At 41.8% G+C, this 21197-nt stretch overlaps 1 protein-coding gene and 1 long non-coding RNA gene across 2 annotated transcripts; one reads left to right on the top strand and one right to left on the bottom strand.

Annotated features, from left to right (window-relative positions):
- Positions 1 to 95: 95 nt before the first annotated feature.
- Positions 96 to 19413, top strand: TAGLN3 (transgelin 3). Its single transcript, XM_083498759.1, has 7 exons — positions 96 to 5285; positions 6293 to 6727; positions 8917 to 9027; positions 9735 to 9916; positions 10957 to 11131; positions 16954 to 17056; positions 18866 to 19413. The coding sequence occupies exons 4-7, from the start codon at positions 9737 to 9739 to the stop codon at positions 19005 to 19007; spliced, it is 600 nt and encodes a 199-aa protein (XP_083354885.1). The 5' UTR covers positions 96 to 5285; positions 6293 to 6727; positions 8917 to 9027; positions 9735 to 9736; the 3' UTR covers positions 19008 to 19413.
- LOC310704827 lies at positions 5682 to 8042 on the bottom strand. Its single transcript, XR_014525053.1, has 2 exons — positions 7209 to 8042; positions 5682 to 6313 (listed from the first exon to the last, which is right to left on the bottom strand). It is a non-coding gene; the product is annotated as an uncharacterized lncRNA (long non-coding RNA).
- Positions 19414 to 21197: the final 1784 nt, after the last annotated feature.

Below are 21197 nucleotides of genomic sequence, written 5' to 3'. Positions count from 1 at the left end.
CTCCGCAAAGCTGGTCACCATCGGATGAAAGAGAAGGAAGATATCAAACTTATCATATACACAGTGGAAGACTTAATTGAGGAGCTCAGCACTTAGCATGAATTCCCTAATGAGAGAAGCAGAGGAAGTTTACATGGGCTCTGTTGCTCAGTCGGGGCAGCAGGACATTTCAGAGGGTAACTTGGAGCCCTACCATGGTTTCCTTGCTTAGTTTTCTTCTCTTTTTTGTAAATATTCTTAACGATGCATTTGCACAAATAATAATGTGAAGAAAATGCTGCTGTTTAAACCCTTCTGCTCAATGCAAATCACCACTGACCCTTTTATGCAACATACATTTCCTATATTTTTGTACCCAGGTATTTTTGTGCCAATGATTACTACTTGCAGTACGGTGTGACTTTTTCACCCTTTTGTACACGTTAAAAATAAATATGCATTGTAAAGTTTTTCCACTTGAGTTGTGAAATATAACTTGACAAGTCAAACTTTCTAGAAATGTACCTGAAATATATGTGCAATGTTTGTTATTTCTAGCATGAATGAATGCACCTGGTTTTCATAGTGTAGAGAGAATGTAAGGAGAAAGCATGCTTAATATTGAATTATTTAAAATGGGTTTCAATTATTGATGTACTTCCTATAAAGGAGTTACATGCCACTGGAATTGTTCCTTATTATTTTTCAACTCAGTCACCAAAGGAAAAGCAAAAACAATTATCTTTCCACCAAAGAAGGAACATATGTTGGGGGAATTTCACGTTCAGAAGCCTAAACACAACCGGAAATTACAGTGAATGGGGCTTGATTCCAGCTGTGTGTAGTGCCTAGTATTTAAGTGTGCTTTACATGTAAACAAGTCAAAGATTTCTGTTCCTTTTTGATAAACGTCTGTGGGTAGTCTGCCAAAGAAGATCAGATTTGTAATATGGACTTTTGTGTAATTTCACAAGCCTGATCTTGTGGTTGTCAATGCTTCCATTTGCCAGTGGTGAGGATCGTCAGGCTTTCCAAAACAGAAGACCTAGTTTGCAAATAAAATTCTGTTATAGGAATTGCTCTGTGCTAGTTATAAGATTGTTACTAGAGAATACTGTTAGACATGTAGTCTTGAGGAAGCCATTCACCATTGAATCCTAAGGTTAACATTTCTCACAGTTCTTGGTTTTTGACTACACAACGTATCCTTTCTTAGGTGAAGGGAAACAGGTCTTTTATCATTCATTTCTAATAAAAATGTTTTTATATAAAGTTCATTATAATATTAAAAGATTTATACTTGAAGCCACATTTCTGCAGCAGAAAGGCAGTATTACTAGATCATGCAACTAAAGGTTCAAATGTGGGATGACCTATTCTGTTGTAATTCTTGGTTATAATTGAAAACCTTAACAGTTGGTTCATGTTGCTGGTTATTGCAGGTAGAATTGCCCTGACTGTATGGCATTTCTTCAAAGGATATGCTCCCTGTGCACACAGAGGGCCGCTTTACTGGATTTTACCAGTGTGTGAAATGCAGAAAAGTAAAACTTTTCCTGAATAATATATGGAAGAAATAAGTTCTAAATTATGGTGTGGTTTGTTTTGCAGCATTTAACCAGATCTTACATTAAGTTCTTACATGTGGAAACCCTACCATCTCAGAAGATGCTATTCCCGCTGAGACTCTTCAGCAATTGGAGTTCAGTGGTGCACCTTAACGATTCGCAGCACAGCATTTCACATCTCTAGGGAGGAGGATGCCTTTAATTGCAAGGTTGCAAACGTAGTTTTTCAACTTGAGAATGTGATGCTACATGTCAACACAAGCCTGGGTGACCTGAGTTTGAACCTGTCAAATAACATAAGCATAAGTTTGTAGTGCACCTGTAGTTTTCTGGTTGACATTGTACCTTCCTGTAATCAAGAATATTGCATAAGTACATCTGAGGACATTTATTATTATTATTTCTGAGTACTTGATATGAAAACTGTTGCTGATAATTTCTATATTAGGCTACAGCCAGTTAATACTTCTGAGGTACAAGAAAAAGCCTTTTATCATAGCCCTTTATGCAATTGAAGAGTTGCCTTTTTCAATTTGGGTAGATTTTAGTATCAGCTCTTGGTCTCTTCTATTTTGCTGTTGTGTATCTCCACAGCTACTTGTGCTGGTGAGAGGTTGGAGCATAGAGAATGGTCCCATACTATAGAAAGTCAATGATAAAACAGTTATCTCAAATTTGTACTAAAAGAAATGCCATATATATGGAAGTGCATGTGTAGTAGAAACTTGTTTTAGGTGCTAGAAATTAATCCACCGAATGGACTTTGAAAGGAATTAAATGACGCTGCCTAAACTACAACCTGAATTGAACTGTAGTGACAAAAAGTAGCTCTTCGTTAACATTCTTATGCAATTATTCAATACGTTTAATAATAAAAAAGAGATGCTGTTCTGAAGTGTGTTTTTATACAATATATGACACTATCCAACAAGACAGTTGAATGGCTTATCTATAAAGAGTTTTGAGTGGGATGTTTTACTCCTCAAGCAGCTAAAGCACTGCAGGACTTTGTCCTCTGAATTTCTTTCCTCCATGACTTACAACATGCTTACAATTTTCATAGTAGCATTTCTGGATTAGTCGAATAGCCATGCTAAAATTTACTCTGGTGCAGAGTATAAAGGAGTGGAATGCCCTTCGTAGTGTATATGTAATGCTCATGACTGGACCATTGAACCAACAGTAAGAAAAAGGTCAGCTGATCACTTACTATGGGCCTGGAGTATGGCTGTGCTTTTCATACTTCTCTTGGAAGCAAGTTCAGTGGCAAACTGAGGCAGCACTGGTTGCTTATTCCACTATAAAATGTTACTGAGTAACCAAATCACCATGTTCCAAAGGTGTAGATCTAATCTTATCCTGATAGTATGTTGATTTTTGCTTGCCTATATATCAGTTCCTTCAGGAAATTCAGATCCTAAAGTGGTTTAGATTCTATATGCTGATTATCAGCAATAGTTCTTCCCTGCAGCTTTATAATCCGAGCGACTACAGCAGGGGAAGGGGAGAGGACAGTGAAGCAAAATTGGACAATTTTCCCCCCATAAAACTACATAAATGTTTATTGAAAAGGTGCAAGAGACAATTCTAGGAGTGAAGAAACCAGCTGGCATTTCATCCCAGCGAATATGAGAGTGGACATGGTCAAAGCTTACTGCAGTCAATAACTGCTGAATATATTCTTTTCTTCATTAGAAATAAAGCTTGAAATTAAAAATGCATTTTGAATTAACATGACTTTTAAGAATCCTTGTGTAATGATCCCAGTGTTGTGCAGTAGCTAAAAAGGTGATACTTAACATCTATGAGTCAGTTTTTGGAGGAAGCTGCTACCTCACAGTCATATCCTTATATAAACTAGTGGCATAATACTAGCTTGCTTTACTTTGTATTAGTGAGAGAGGAATGTGAGATCCCTAATGGACTTCATCAAAGGCCTATTGAATTCAGCATCCATTTCTCTACCGTGGCCAACCAGTTGCCTGAGAAATGAACATAAGCAGGAAATGAGGGCAATGTATATGGAGCATGTAAAAGCTGTTGTGTAAACCCAATTATTACAGCCTTTTGACCCAGGATCAGACGTGCTGTGAAACAGTAGTTTCAAGAAGCAGAAGCAAAAAGGAGTGTGATGCCTTCCTTTCAGTCATTAAAACAGCTGGAATGAAACTGATGCTGTTTTGACCTCACCTCAGATGTCATCATGTCCAAAGCTATAGTTCCTTCTGCTGTGTGAGTTGAAAAATTGGCCATTACTGACTTGTTTTAGGACATCTGTACTTAAAATAGAAATGAATTATCTGTTTGAATTTTTTTTCTACATCTGAGCAAAGGAAGATGACTTTAAGGGCAGATATTTCTCACAACTGCAGTGTTAAATTTCTTTTAACATTCATGGTCAATAAAGACAATCCTGTCCTAATCGCCAGGTTTCAATTAATTTGAAATGCCTCTTGCTGTGACAGGTTTGATTAGGTTTGTAGTACTAAAACTCTTCATTATTGTCCCCCCCTACAGATTTGTCTGGGAAATAAAACAGCCCCAGCTGTCATGAACGAAATAAGCTGGGAACGTGTATGGGGAAATGGGTGGAATTTGATTTGAACAGTTAGAAGGCTGATTGAGATGCAATGTATATTTCATAGATGCTCAGCTCAGTTTCTATATTCTGCCGCAACCATTGTACTTCTTTTATTGTTTTAAAATTTGGAGTTTAAGAGTTCTTATTTTAAACATAGTATTCTCATATTGATGATACCAAACTCCGTGGAGTAGCCACTGCTGATGGAGACAGAAACAGGATTCAGGTTGACCCAAACAGATTGGAGAACGGTGCCAAAACTAACAAAATGAATTTCAGTAGTGACAAATGAAAGGTTTTACACTTAGGTAGGACATCTGGCTTTCCAGTAGTACATATGAAAAGGATCTAGTGATCTTAGTAGACCACAATCTAATGATGCAGCAGCAAAAAAAGAAGCCAATGCTATTCTAGGCTGTATCAGCCTAGTTTCCCAATCAAGAAATTTTGATGCACTGAGCTGATTTTGTTCTGCTGTTAACATGCTGCCAAAGCTTCCAGTGACACTTATGGGGCATTTGGTTTTTTGGTGTGTGTGTGGTGTTTGAGAATGTTGGTATTTTGTATGAATTTCATTGGTATAATGTACATACACTTATGCTTTTATACGTAAATTGCTTGTAGACCATGGAAGGTAACAAGCAACTAATAAATCTAAGAAATAAATCTAGGTGCCTGATGAAATCAGTCATGCAGATATTCATAGCTTTGTCTGGTGACTGAGAGTTCTGCACACGTGAGGGGCATCTGGGCTCCGTCTTTGTTCTTCAACGGCTGTCTGCTGTACCATATGGCAACCCCTTTCTGAAACTGAGGAGACTTGCAAAAGCAGTTCATGATTGGGCATGGGTGTGCCTGCTGTTCAAAGAAACAATGGCAGTCAAAAAGCCTTAAAACCATACCTAGGCCACAGGGTGTATTTAATGGGGCTCTATGGAGCAAAACCCATATTTTGAATTTACTGTGTTGGTTTTAGCGGAGTGTGAAGCAGTAACATTTTTCATTTCCCTTGATTTACACATCCAAGTCCCCACTGGCTTTTTCTCTTTAAGATACTAGATCACTGTAATGCCTGCTCAGTTTCCAAGGGAAGCCGGAGGAATCACCAGCTGGACCACATATCCTCTTACCATGTCCTTTGGAAGACTGGGGACAAGGTTGGTTGCTGACTCATGGTACCACAATCAATATGGGGAAATAGGTGGCGTTCTTTGTTTTTCAGGCATCAGCTTGCAACTGTCTCGTTTTCTTGTCTATGCAGTTTTATGCTGTAGCAGCTTATATAATCAGGTGGCCCTTGTGAATTTGAAACCAATGCATTCAGGGTTCAAGTGTGCCAGTTTACTTCTGTGTATATTGGCCATGTGTATTTACCAGGGTCATTTTCCACTATATTTTCTCCTACATTTTAAGATGCTTCCCCCCCCCCCCAAAAAAAATAGGAGTAAAATATTTATCATTTCAAAAGCCTGGTGTTTTTTTTGTTTTTTGTTTTAACTCACCCTAACCTTAGGAATTGTACAACTGCTATTCATAGCACCTCTGGAGCAGGAGGGTGGGTGGGTGTTCTCAGATCTTGACCTGCTTCCTGCCCTGTAATTTCTATGCTAATTCTGCCTACATAATTTCCTGTGACCTGGTGACATTCACTATACCACCCTGCCTTTGTATTAAAGAAGTCACAGTTCTTGAAAGCGCATGTGATATCATCAATGGATTTCAAAGATGCATATTTGACTGTGGGCACTAAGATGTCTGAACAATCCTTCTGGTCTTACTGAAAAACTCTTGACATGAACGGCTTGTCTGAAGCCCAATTTTTCAATAAAACAATATTGGACTATATTGCATCTGTTGTTTGCGCTGTCTCCATCTGTCTACTAAGCAGAAAATAGTGCCCATTGTGTACCCATGGGAACAGTTTTCAATGGATGATTTTGATTATGCACTGCATGAGGAAAGAGTGACTATGAAATAAGCACATGCTAACTGTAAAACATACCGTGCTTATCTACATTAGAGTACCTTTTTTGTGTGCATTGCCAGAATGGTTTAATTTTTATTCAAGTATGCCAGAATTCAGAATTCTTCTTTTCTTCCCCTGTCACCAATATACAGCCACTTTTATAAAAGTCACGTTCTGTTTCCTTCTTCTTTTTTAAAGTACACATTCAGTATGTCTGGCCTTGGGAGGAACAGAAAGTAGCATTTCAGCTTGGAACATTGATTTGCAGAGGCTCCACACTCCACTTAGCATCAGCACTGGTTAAAGAACTACAAATCTCACCATCCCTGGCTGTTGGCCCTGATTCCTGCAGCTGCCTGGAGTTAATAAGTCAGAACTTTTGGAGGGTCAAAGGTCCTCCACACGTGCCATGGAGCCCTCCCCACCAAGAGAGAGAGTGCTCTTTCCTTGAACATAGGAAACTGTCTTACACTGAGTCTGACCACTGGTCCATCTAGCTCAGTATTGTCTACACGGAGAGCAAGTGGCTCTCTAGCGTTTTAGGCCCTACCTGGACATGGCAAGGATTGAACTCGGGACTTATTGCATGCAAGGAACTCTACCACTGAGGTGTGTCCCTTCCAAATGCATATAGTAAGTATTTTTATTTATCTGCTAAATTTGTATACCACCCTTCACCCAAAGATCACAGGGCAGTTCGCAACGTAAAAGATAAGGTGATGGCTATTCATTTGTTGACTACAATCCTTACAGTGTGACTCATCCTGTTGGAAGTGGATCTGAAGTGACACTGCCATGTTCTAGAGTTGTATGAATTAATTCAAAGGAAATGCAGTGCATTAAAATCCCTTTTGTATTACAGGGATAGTAGAATAATAGACCCTCTTCATAGCTTTCTTTTCCAGAACAAAAAAATTGAATTTTATCAGTATATGCAACCTAGCTGTTTGTACACGATTGAGGCAGTACTTTTTTAAAAAAACAATAATATTTCCACAGATGCCTCATTTCTTTATCACAAACAGCACACTGTGTGTGCAGTAGGATGAGCTCTAAGAGAGCTGAGTTACATAAGAATTTTTTTCAGGCGACTTATTTAAAAATAAATACATACCAGTAAACAATATGAAAATCTTGCAGGGAAATGAGGTCACCCACTGAATTTTTCATGTATTCAAGTCAAGCCAGGAGAGTCTGAGAATTATATAAACCAGAGAGCTCACGTCTTGAGTATCTGAACAGTCGGGAATGTGTGGAACAGGCTTGGCCGCAAATCTGAAAAGATGCAACATAGAATGACTATATATGAAGTACATGGCGGCAGTTCTCTCGAGTGGCGTGGAAAGGAGGGAGAAGGAAACATGATCAGCATACTCATGTGACAAACCTTTTGCTGGACTCAGGGCCAGCCCTAGCATTAGGCAGAGTGAGATAGCTGAGTCATCCCAATGGCAGATACTGTGTTTGTGTAGAAGTGGAAACCCCCAACCATTTCTCCTGAAGATGCTGACCTTTTCCTTCTGTTGAAGGACAGAGTTTCAATTGCCAAGCTGGAGGGCTTCTGTAAGTGAAAAGGAGGTGCTGCCTTTTCCTTCGCTTCAGGACTGGATATCTGAATGCTTTCCCCATAGGCAAGGGAGGAAAGCACACATACCTACAAAATGGACGTTGTGGGGAAGAGTTCTCCCTTTGCTAATTTTGCATGGCAGGAGCTTTCAAAACATATATGGGAGCCTTCAAAGCATCATTCCCCAAGCTTTCATCTGAACCAGTATAAGCCAACGTTTTGGTGTGAAGTTGGTGTAATGCCTGCAATGCAAGCAATAGAATGAGATCCTCTGGTCTAAGTTCAGCAGGCACAACCCATGGTGTTGTCAAAGGCCATTGAATAATGAGCTGGTACTATAGATAAGCAGGACGCGGGTGGCACTGTGGGTTAAACCACAGAGCCTAGGACTTGCTGATCAGAAGGTTGGCGGTTCGAATCCCCGTGACGGGGTGAGCTCCTATTGCTTGCTCCCAGCTCCTGCCAACCTAGCAGTTCGAAAGCACATCAAAGTGCAAGTAGATAAATAGGTACCACTCCGGCGGGAAGGTAAACAGCATTTCCATGTGCTGTTCTGGTTCGCCAGAAGCGGCTTAGTCATGCTGGCCATATGACTGTATGCCAGCTCCCTCGGCCAATAAAGCGAGATGAGCGCCGCAACCCCAGAGTCGGCCATGACTGGTCTTAACTGTCAGGGGTCCCTTTACCTTTACTATAGATAAACAGAACTGAGGTGGTCACCTCAGGTTAGGTATCATGAAATGCAAAGAAATTGCTAGCTATTTGAATTACTATTATCATACCATTACATTTGCAGACAGAGATGCTGGTGGGCTATTCTTCCTCAGCTGCCAAAACAACTTGTCCATTTGATGTCCTGGCCTTCGGTGCCATGCATCTTGCCTTTGGGGTTGGAGCGCCATTTGCTGTCTCAGCTCAGGCAGCAAAGCATCTTGGGCTGGTCCTGAACAGCTGTTGTTGCGACCCACCACGCACCTTTGCTTGCTACCCTCAGCTCTGCATAAGACAAAGCTTGCTTAGTCAGAACTGGAAAAGTTCTAGACTTTTAAAGAATGTGGAATATTCTGTCCGGCACTGCATTGCAGGGAATTGGGGTGGAGAACTCTGTCCTCCTCTGAGATGGCATTTAGCTGCTTAGCTTTCTTATTTCCATTCAAGCAGATTAAAATAGTCGCCTTCTTTCAATTTACACTGATGATTTTTGCTGTTTATTGACAATACATCTTTGCTGCTGTTTTACGGGCATTTTCTGCAGGTTTGTCTTGGGTTTAAAGAAGCCAACAGCGAACGGATGTAATCGGGAGAGTATTTTTAATAGCAATCGTCTTGGGCACCATGACAACGGCTGCAGCATAAGAACGTAGAAGTGAGTACCAAAGCCTAGAATATAAGGAGTGACAGCAGCAGAAGTGTGTACAGAGGAGCAGGCTGCAGAGGATTGAGATGAATAGGGATCCTTTTCTGGCCATGACAGAGTAGGAGGGCCTCTTTAATAGCTCTTAGCAACGCCCCTGCTTTGACCCTCCTCATCTGTGAGGAAAATCAAATCAATACAGCTTTCTTCAGATCACGATGCTCCCACAGCAGCAGTTCCAGGAGCAGCAGAGCATCGCAGCAGCCTTCGACTCTTCATAAATTTTACCAACATTTCTTGCTTCGATGGTCTCCGCATTTCTGGACCCAGATCACTGCTGAAAATCACCAGATCACCTGAAAGGCTACTCCAAGTTGTCCTGTAATAGACCTTTTTTCTTTTTGGCCTTCTTTTTGCTTTTAATTCCTTTGGATTTGCTGGCAATTGCAATGTTAATATGAAATGCTTACATCTCTTCCTAGCAACGACAGAAATTTCACTTGCAGCCGAAATGTCAGCTTTGATGATTTCATGCAAGCACACACAAACCCTTTACTGGCATCACAATTTATGAGGCTTTTGGTTTTGATTTTTTTTGTAATGCATTTGGGATTGTGTAGTAATCCCTTTCCAGGATGTTCAGAATAGATGCTGGGTAATAGATGCTCAGCACTTTGCACCTCTTGCAAATTAAATAAAGTGGTTTTTCTTCTTCCTAGAGATGGCCAATAGAGGACCCAGCTATGGTTTAAGCCGAGAAGTCCAGGAAAAGATCGAACAGAAATATGACACAGAACTGGAGAGTCGGCTGGTGGACTGGATTATCATACAGTGTGGTGAAAACACAGAGCATCCCCCTCCAGGAAGGCAACATTTCCAGAAATGGTTAATGGATGGAACAGTAAGTAATAGTCTGATAATAATAATAACAACGTGAGCTTTAAGATTTGCTCCTTAACTTTTGCCCTCCACAGCTCCTTTGGAGAAAGCTAATCAATTACCTTGGACAGTGTTTCCCCACCCCCCACCCCCGGCAACAACCCTACTTCCATATAAACCCTGTAGAAATCATTAGGTAACAAAGTAATACTTAGGGATTGGAATTTAACTTTACATTTTACCAATAGTATCAATTTAATTTCTAAACTGTTTTTCTCTTTTAGGACAATTAAAATATTTAAAACAATTGCTTATTATGATCAGGAGGTTTTAGAAACAATAGCCAGTATATGTGCATAGAGACAGATGGGCAGATTATATAATTCGGTAACTATTTCTCTGACAATTAGAAGAAGAAGAACAGATTTCCTTTATTTTTTTTTTAGCTGAGCTTTTAATACCAGGTTTATCTTCTTTAGAAACCAGTCAGTGTTGGTTTTTAAAAAGAAAATAAAAAGTAAAATGTGCTTATGCTACATTCCTGATCTGTTTTTGTAAACATCCTGAAGACTTTAAATGGCATGTTGGATTTTTATTTTTTTTAACCAAATAAGCACAAAGATGCTGTCCTTTGCCCTGGAGATATAAGACATGGCAAATTATTGAGCCTCTGTTATTGTGTTTTTAACAGTATACCAAATGGAAGCACTTACAGTTGGACTGCAGCTACCGTTTTGCTCTCCCACACAACTGTCAATTGTTATGTAACCTTTAGCGAATGATTTGATTTTGTCCGCCTGAGTACATCCATGCATGTTTGGTCCAGCTGCAGAAATGGAAGCTTTGGCTTGCATTTTTTTAAAAAAAAACTTATTTGCTTCTAACACGTTCAGAATTATTCCCAGTTGTTATTTGATTTGATTTTTGAGAAGATTTCCTTCCGTGAGTGGCACCAGAGCACCCACACCATAAAATCAATAGCGTGTACATGTTGTCTTTAGTCAGCTGGAACTAATTGATTTTCCCCCCTCTTCATTTCTGCTTCTATCTTTAATCTCCCAGCTGCTGTGCAAGTTAATAAACAGTTTACATCCCAAGGGGAAAGAACCCATTCCAAAGATCACAGAATCAAAGATGGCTTTCAAGCAAATGGAGCAAATTTCCCAATTCTTGAAAGCGGCAGAAATCTATGGAATACGAACAACAGATATTTTCCAGACAGTGGATTTATGGGAAGGTACCAATATCCATTTATATGAGCTTTTATTGAAGGGACAATTGCCTTCTTTATATTACACTACTTAGTCTGATGCTAATCATGCGCGTCTCTAGGGTGGAAATTCCCTGATGTCATTATCTTTCTCTTCTGTTTCTGTTGTGTCACAGCCATGTTTTCCCCAGCTTGTTATCTTCTCTGAGAGATTTTATATTTTTTCCAGGAGTTTATGACATCTTTTGTACTAATCCATAACTGAAAAATATATCACTTTGATGGAAACCTATCAAATCTAAGAGAAAGGGTAGTTTCTATAGAAGGTTCAGCAGAAACTGTGGTAATATCCAATTTTCACTATGAACAGTATTCCCACAACGGTGTCCATTTTCATGCTTGAGTGAGGCGGTTATCTAAAGTAACCTAGTCAGGGCAAACTGTTGGATTGGGCCGGGCCTGGACCTACATGGTCTTACTCCATCGCTGGAAGATGGGGCAATTCCCAGCTAGCATTTAGGCCAAAGATAGGGAGACTATGGCCCTCCATTGTTGAATTCCAATTCCCATCAGCCCCAGTCAGCATGGTCCACAATAAGGTTTCTGAAATAAGGAACACGGTCTCATTTCTATGCTGCTGTTATGCTCTGGAGTTAAAGCATGCTCCTAAATGCCAGGGGACATCTAGTAACCTTGAATGTTCATACTCACACGGGAAATATCCACTAGCAAAGTACAGGACTTCTTTTAACAACTTATAGATCAACCACTAATCCTCTTCTTGCCAATATCAAGCCCAAACTGTTAAGCATGTTGTCCATCACTTTCTGGAAGGCCCATAGCTCTGTTGTAGATCAACTGCTTTGCATGTAGAAAGTTCTGAGTTCAGTCCTCAGCATCTTCAGATATGAGCTGGGAAAGACTTCTTGTTTGAAACCCTGGAGAGCTGTTGCCAGTCAGTGCAGCCAATATTAAGCAAGATGGGTCATTGGATCTGACTCAATAGAAGACAGCATCATGTGTTCCTACCATGAACAACATGTGCACATTTTGAAGATGTTTGCCCAACTGTATGATCATATTATAACTCAGAAACTCAAAGGAAGAGAGTTGTACGTAGTCATGTACAGCATATAGAGAATTCTTGAACTAAATTTTGCTAACACTTTAAGCTTTGGTCAGAATTTTGGGTTAGGAGATAGGATTCAGAGTCATTTGCGATTTAGGCTGCAATCCAAACCTCCCTTCCCTTTGCCGGTGGGGTTGTATGGAGCAGCGAAACCACCACCACATCTGTAGTTGTAGTCCTGCAATGCACAGTGGGTGGGGAGCAGGCAGATCACTGAAGCAGTCTGGGAGTTGGTGCAGCGATCAGGTCCTAAGCCATTGCAGGACAGCAATGGAATCAGCTCAGGGTCCAATCCATCCAGGGTCCACACTGGCTCAGTCTCTGTCCGTCACCCACGGAATGCCTTCTTTTAAGGCTTTCCACTGGCTCCCACCAGCAGGAATTTTGCCAGCGGCCTACCCACCAGCTGACATATCCAGCAGGTGATAGGAGGCTGGCTTAGCTGGGCAGAGGGACATCTCTGTTCATTTCAACCTCAGTCAGTGGGGCGCAAGGAGGGCATGCAGTGTTTTGGCCACTAGTGTTTTGCTTGTTTTCTGAGCTCAAGATTGCAACATCTTTCATTTTCACAATCTGATCCAATAATTTCCCTTCATCTTTGATTTGTTTTCCCTTCCTAAAACTCTCTCTCTCTTTGGAGGACTAGAGTTAGCGTCAACCCATGTGATGATTTGAATCCACTTTACACAACAAGTTGTTTCCCAGAACCTCTACTGGGTGTCTACGTATGTACACCTTCCAGAAAAGTAGCCATGTTAAAATCTTTTCACGTATGACATTTTTCTCACATGGAGCTAATCCCTGTGTAAGAAAAAGCATGCATGCAGCAGCTGTCTAATCTGTGCACATGATTCAAGACAAAAACACAAATCAGTTTTCACAACCAACTCATTCTTCCGTTTTCTTTGGTTTTGATTATTTTCTATTTCTTAGTCCTACGTAGCAATCAACAAACCATCCACTTCCCCTCCTTTCTGTTCATTCTGTGTTTTAAATTAGATTATGAGCCTGCAGGCTCGTCTAACCCATTTACTGTGACTTTTGCATCCATGGTCCTTTTATAGATATGTAATGACGATAATGGCCAGGAAGGCTTGAGACAGTGTCAGCTGAAAGCCCTGAAGAATGTGACTACTAGCTCTCAGGGGAGAAGGCTGAAGCAAGCTCTTCTTCCTGTGGCTGAAGTCCATTCTTGGGCTTACTTACACATTGCCAAAAAAAAGGGGGGGCAAATTGCATGTGCTATTTTATATATATTTGCAAATAATGACTATAATTTACACAGAAATACAATACTAAAATAGGATTAATAGGTGGCCCGTTTGCCTGCTTGGTCCAGGTGCTAAATATTGATGAGAAACTTCAAGGACGCTGCTCTCCTCCCTTCGTGTAGGATCTTTATCTGTAAGCTGAACTTGGACCAAACTTGGACCTCCTCAAAGAGAGGATTGTGTTCTGTAAAGTAAGACATATGGCCCACCCTCTCATTTCCCTTTTGCCTCCATGGGGCAAGATAGGGAGTAATCCTACAGGAAGCTGGTGAAAAACATGCAGGTGTAAAATAAGCTCACATAAAGTAGCACCATATCGAAACTGCATTCAGCAATGGAGCTGCTGCTGCTGCTACTTTGCCAAACCCTGGCAGAAGGGAGCCATTAAAACTGTGTTCTGTGCCAGGTTGCCTGATGACATGACTGAGTGGAACAGGCTTAGGATCCAGCCTTGGTCTGCTCTCTCTGGTGCTTCCTCTACCATGACCTTGGAGTGTCCCTTTCTGGGGACTTGCACTGGCCTCAGATCAGTGAGCTTCACCTCATTTGGGATGGGCAAGTTATGCCAGCATATCTTTGACTAAACCAAGGTTGGAAATTTAATGTCAGCTGAGCCTGGCTGAGCAAATGGACACAGAATGTAGAGAGCTGAATTTAACATTCAGAAAATGGGGAAATGGGAGAGCTAAAATTGATGGATTTGCCTATCCCTGATTATAATTATTATAAGGGACATGGGTGGCACTGTGGTCTAAACCACTGAGCCTTGGGCTTGCTGATCAGAAGGTCAGCGGTTCGAATCCTTGCAACGGGGTGAGCTCCCGTTGCTCGATCCCAGCTCCTGCCCACCTAGCAGTTTGAAAGTACGTCAAAGTGCAAGTAAATAAATAAATAGGCACTGCTCTGGTGGGAAGATAAACAGTGTTTCCGTGCGCTGCTCTGGTTCGCCAGAAGTGGCTTAGTCATGCTGGCCACATGACCTGGAAGCTGTACGCCGGCTCCTTCGGCCTATAGAGTGAGATGAGTGCCACAACCCCAGAGTTGTCCGCGACTGGACCTAACGGTCAGGGGTCCCTTTACCCTTTACCTAATTATAGAACAGGGGTAGGGAACCTGTAACCCTCCATATAGTGGTGGGCGCCAACTCCCATAAGCCCCAGTCAGCATGGCCAAGCATCAGCAGATGATGATAGCTGCAGTCCAGCCATGTCTGGAGAGACACAGGTCCCCCAGCCCTGTAAGAAAAGCTTAGAACAGAACTTGAAGAGCCTGGATGTATTTATTCATCATTCGTTGATCAGTTGTTCTGAGTTCCTGAACTGTACTGAGATCAACTGCTTGGGACAGCCATTTTCAAGCCATGATTTGCAGTGTGCTATAACAGAATGCAGGGCTGGAAAAGGCTTCTGCTTGGGCCCTTTGCAGGAGTTTAAAATATGTGTATGTTTCTGGAACATTTTGGGTGCAGGCTCCACTCTGTGTGTTCATTAAAGCACCTGTGCTCCTGTTCATTCAACAATAGAAGATGTGTTGGATGGAATGAGGAGCTTGTTGCTATGATGCTCTCCCCTCCATATTTCTGGTACGTGTTTTGTGTTTGTGTTTTATGTTTATTACATTTATACACCACACTTTCTTCCAAGGAGCTCAAGGTGGTCTACATGGGTCTCCTCCTCCCCATTTCATCCCCACAACAACCCTGTGAGGTAGGTTAGGCTGAGAGACAGTGACCAGCCCAAGCTCACCCAGCGAGCTTCATGGGGATTCAGTTTGGGGCTGAGATTAAGAAATCACTTAGGAATTTACGGTTGGGGTGAGATTTGATCTAAGACACCTTCCCAGTTTAAAGCTCAGACTCTTGGCTCCCACACCAGCCTAATTGATCAATTGATTGTATTTCTATGCTGTTTTCGATTCAAACAAATCCTCAAACTGCTTGCAAACAGTAAATAACAATAATAGAACAGAACCTCACTAGTACAGCATAAATCATATAATCTAATTAACCAATTATTGGTAAAATGACTTCCAATCTGACGCTCTGGCAATCGTCAGCAGGGTTGCATCAGAGCATCCTTGTGCCAGAGCGCTGGACCAAAAAACGAGATATTCCAGGACCCAAACTGAAGCCAGGATTGGCTTCTGTGATCCAGGATAGCCTGCTTAAAATGGGACACTGATATTTGGAAGCATTGTGTAGCTGCAGAATATAGCCATCAATGGCCCTCGCCTCCTACTGTAATGCTGCCTCTTTCTGTTGCCCCTGACCATCTCCCTGCCTTTGTTAAATGAAGATAGCAAAGCTGATTTACTTTGGGACTGCTGTGAAGATTAATGAGTTGAATGATGTTTCTAACAAGGATTGGTATGAAATCAGTGGCAGCCTATTTCCACAATAAACACAGTCACTTTCCCCTGCAGTAGCTCCAGCAGTGATTTCTCTTTCCACACGCTGCGCTCCATGGTTTTCAATATTGTTGTGCCACTTTAGATTTGAGGTTAAGTGGGGTCACGCATCAGTCTCTCTGCAATTAGGTCAATTTAAGGCCCCATCTGCACTATACAGAGTTCATTGGGAAGAGGGTTTGACTGTTAAACCTCTTCGGGAATCTTAGCTCTGTGAAGGGAACAGGGCTCTCAGCACCTTTAACAAAAGACAGGATCCAGAATTCTTTGGGAGAGGCACGGTTGTTTAAAGAGGCATGAAACAGATTGAGATGTATGGTGGAGATGCAGACTAAGACCAAGCTTTGCAAAGGGAAGCATTTTTATGTGGAAGGATTGGCTTGCTAAAATGGGGAGACTGAGGGATCAGTGTAGGGTCTTGTCTTGACACAAGGAAGGGATCTGACTGGTAGTGGAAGGGCAATGAGTTCACTGGACATGGAGCAAAGTGTGAGGCATAAGCAGAGAAGGTGTATGAGCGGTCCTAAGTTAAGTGTGCTGTATACAGAGCTATACACAGAATGGGCAGGCCCAGACTTCAGTATTCATAGCTTTAGGAATTAGGGATGAAGGAGAAATTTGATTCAATTCACCTTTAAAGACAAACTTATCTAATTCCAAAAACAATTCATCCTCCAAAATTCACACTTCTCCAAATTTTACAATGTCAGGTAGCATTCACAGAGATGTGCACACTAGTGTAAAGTGTTGGGGGGAATGTATATATTGGTGAAAATAACACCCCAAACTGCACTGTATTGGGGGGAATTGCAGAACTACCCCAGTGTCAACTGCAAACCATGCAGTTTGCAAGGTGAAAGAAGCAGCAGTTCTGGGTGAGGGAAACCCTGATGGTGCCCATGAGACCAGAAGAGAAACAGAAAACATAATGGGATAACAAAGCCTTGGGGATTTCTGGGATTGAACTGGTGTCTACAGAACTGTCAAAACTACAACCGAACAATGTAGCAGTAAAGAATCTCTCTCTTCCTCTGCCTTTCTAGGGAAGGACATGGCTGCTGTACAAAGAACTTTAATGGCTTTGGGCAGCGAAGCTGTCACAAGGGATGACGGATGCTATAGAGGGGATCCAGCCTGGTTTCACAGGTAAGGATCTATAGCTCTTCCCTAGATCCCCTGGGACCATGTTTTGGGTGTAGACTAAATGTGTCAATCAGCACCAAATTCACCATTTGCTGAATTCATATTTTCAATCTTTGAGCAGGGTGGTTCCCAAACCTCCGTTCCCCCACCCACCCCAATGGGTCACATGAATATTGCTGAGAGTTTTGGTGGACCTCTTAATTATTTTTCTGTTGTTGTAGGAATTCTAATGCACTGGGAGGTATGGCCTTAAATTGTATTTTTCCTAGGGCTGCTATATGTCCAGAATTTGCTGGACCCTCTTTTTTTTGAGATTTTGCTAAAAAAAAAAGGCTCCACAACTTTGGCCAATTTTTTTGAAATATGGCAACCCTAGTTAATGGGTTAACCAGAAGGTTGGTGGTTCAAGCCCATCCAGGGGCTTCTGTGGGCAGCATTATTTTTTTAGCAAAATCTCAAAAAAAGGAGAAGTTTTTGAGGTATTTTTAGGGAAATTCACCAAAATCTACATTTCCAACATGGGTTGCAATACATCTGGATTTTTCTGGACATTTAAGTCATTTCTGCCTGGGCGCTGTTACAGTCTGCTGAATCCCGGCTACATCTGGGAAATTCCGAACATATGGCAACCCTACATTAACTGACCCATTGCATCACATAATATAGTCATCTAATTGTCCACAGATGATTCTAAACTTCTAAATAAATTTCTAAATTATTTCCCACTGTATTCATATGTGAAACCAGCAGGAGGAGGCGATACTCCAGAGGCTGACTGACTGAATGTTGGGGGTGGAATGAAGGAAGAGTGCTATGAAAGATTGTCACGAAAAGGCTGCTAGAAAAGGCTGCACACGAGGCCCTTTTTCAAATTCTGATAAGCAGTTTCATCCCCTTAGGATAATTCCAAAGACATTTGTATTCATGATCAAATAAATGTATTGCATGCTGTGTGCTTTTAAAAATGGAGTCTTTCCTCAAAGTTTTGTTGTATAACTCTATTATCCAATTTGTGCAAATTAATCGGCAGCTGTGACTAAATCATCCAGAACCTGCAATGAAACCTTTTTTAAAAAAGAAAAAAGCAAGTATACACCAGTGTAAGAGAGCCAACTTTTCTGGACAACTCATTGCAGAGTTGGCATTTTATGGATTTTGTAACACCAGCTCCTGGGACAATGGTGCTCAGTCTTCAACATTCTTGCCTTAATCTAGCAGATCATTTGGGCATCCACTTAAGTGTTTTGCTGGATGGTAGCCAGATTACTTAAGACCTCAGCCATTGGGAAAGCGTTATATTGATTTGGCCATGCTAAAAGATTTTCCCCCTCTATTTTGTGGGCATAGCTAATGCATCAACAGCAGCAAACCCAGGAGATCTAGTTTTCTGATCTTTAGGGTGGATGGGAACCTTTCTAAGAAGGATCAGAAGCTGTCTAAACTCTAGAACAGCCTTTCCCAGTCTGCTGCCTTCCAGATACGTTGGGACTCAGCAGTGGCACAATAGTCAGGGATGATGGGAGTTGTAGTCCAATTGAAAACATTTGGAGGACACCAGGCAAGAGGAAGGCTGCTCTAGTAGGAGTCTTTCTCTGATCATGCCCCACTTGCTTTGCCCTTTGCTGTCCTCTGGATGAGAGCTACAGCACTTACTGTACCTGTGTTCCTTTTTAAGGAAAATGAATGCGAGGAATTAAAGCCCAGAACATGTACCGCTTTTGATCTGCTTCACCAATCCACCTAAGTGCTCAAAGCGATGTGCAAATGAGAACTAACTTCAGGCTTGTCACATTTACAAATTCTTCTTCACAGGAAAGCACAAAAGAACCGGCGAGGGTTTTCGGAAGAGCAGCTTCGTCAAGGACAGAATGTCATCGGTCTCCAAATGGGGAGCAACAAGGGAGCGTCTCAGTCTGGGATGACGGGATACGGCATGCCAAGACAGATCATATAGGTCACATTCTCCACCTTTAAACACACACTCACACAATCTACAGCATGGCCTGACTGGGGGGGAAAATATAGCTAGTTAATGTTCATGCTAAAAAGAAAAAAAAAATCTGCTTCTAAGTTTCCCCTTCTAAGATTTTTGGATTTCTTTTTCCAGCTGCAACCTTTCAACCTGAAATGTGGACCTGTGTGCTTGATGTGTACCACTTCGCACAGCACATTGATGCCCTGTGATGTTCGTTTCTGAACTATGCAAAGACTGTTTTTCTGTATTTATTTGCAGTTTGTTACCTTCTGTACTTGTGTCTTATTGAACTTGCTCTCTTGCACCTCGGCAATCTTCTTCTCCACTCTACTGGTGAAATAATTTGCTCTTCTAAAAATAAAAATAATTCAGGGGGAAAAAACAATCTGGAAAAAGACTTGCTCTGTAAAGAGAGAAACACAAGGCTTTCTATAAAGCAAAGCCAGGGCCTGATTTAATTGTTCCAAGAGGCAAGGAGGGAGAATATGTTTTGCAGGGTTTGATACCAATGAGAAGAATGTGCCTAACTTTGAGCTCTAACATGGGCTGTGATGCTGATGACGATGATCCCAATAAGGGGGGGGGGGATGGACCAAACCTGCAGCTTCACCCAGGTGCCATTTGGATCTGCTATACCAGGGATGGCCAACATGTAGATCGCGATCTACTGGTAGATCGTGGGGAGCCTGTGGTAGATCGCGGTAGATCGAGGGACCGCTTCCACCCCCTCCCAAAAAACTTTGAGCTCCCCCAAAAAGTTCAACAACTTTTACTTTTCCAAAAAAGCTCAGCAACCTTGACTTTCCTCCGAAAGCTCAACAACTTTGATTTTCTAAAAAAAAGCCCAACAACTTTGGTCAATCCAGTGGGTAGATCACCACCAGCTTTTTTATAGCAGGAGTAGATCACAGTCTCTTGGAAGTTGGACAAGCCTGTGCTATACCTAGAAGAAATGAATGGGCTGACCTATCACAGGAAGAGTTGAATGAGCCAAACAATCCTATAGTTATTTTAGGCCAGGTATGAATGCTTGCTGTTGCTAAACTGGCTTAATGGGTGCTTCATCCAATATATTCTCAGCCCTGGAAAGGAAGGCGAAACACAGAAGAAATGTTTATTTATAGAATCCCAGGCCAGCCACACACCCAGCAGGCACATCCCAAGCAGGCCAGCCACACACCCAGTTTTTAATTTTGTTTTTTGGAAATACACCAACAGCATCCATGAGAACCTTGCTGCTGCCAGAGGCAGTAATGCTTCTGATGCCAGTTGCTGGATGCCCCATGAGGGTGGGATGCTGTTGTCCTACTTGTGGGTTTCCTGAAAGTGTCTGATTGGCCACTGTGAGAACAGGATGCTGGAACAGGATCCTGTTCTAGGGTAGGACTCGAACCAGTGGCTTCAAGTTACAAGAAAGGAGATTCCGACTAAACATTCAGAAAAGCTTTCTGACAGTAAGAGCTCTTTGACAGTGGGAAAGTCTCCCTCGGGAGGTGGTGGGCTCTCCTTCTTTGGAGGTATTTAAGCAAAGGCTTGGTGGCCTTCGGTCATGGATGCTTTAGCAGGGGGTTGGACTAGATAGGGTCCCTTCCAATTCTACAATTCTGTGATTCTATGATTCTGTGACTGGATTGGCCATGATGTTCTTTTCACTGAATTGTAGGGTTGGAAGGGACCCTGAGAATCATCTGGTTCAACCCCTGTAATGCAGGAATCACAATTAAAGCATCCATGACAGATGACCATCCAACCTCTGCTTAAAAAGCTCCAGGGAAGGAGAACCCACCACCTTTCATGGGAGTCTGTTCCACTCTTGAACAGCTCTTACTGTCACAAAGCTCTTCCTGATGTTCAGTCAGAATCTCCTTTCTTGTAACTTGAAACTGTTGGTTTGGGTCCTCTCCTCCACAACTGGAGAAAAAAAGCTTGCTCCATCCTCCATGTGACAGCCCTTTAGATATTTGAAGGTGGCTATCATATCTCCTCTCAGTCTCTTCTTAGGCTAATCATATGGAGCTCCTTCAACCATTCTTCATAAGGCTTGGTCTCCAGACCCTTGATCATCTTGGTTGTTGTCCTCTGCACATGTTCCAGGGTGTTAATATCCTTCTTAAATTGTAATGCCCAGAACTGGACACAGTAGTCTGGGTGTGGTCTGATCGAGGCAGA

Source organism: Podarcis liolepis (genome assembly GCF_965112155.1).
Source record: "Podarcis liolepis genome assembly, chromosome: 4".
NCBI lineage: Eukaryota > Metazoa > Chordata > Lepidosauria > Squamata > Lacertidae > Podarcis > Podarcis liolepis.
Note: the sequence above shows the minus strand (reverse complement) of the source record. Positions and strands in the feature narration are given on the sequence as shown.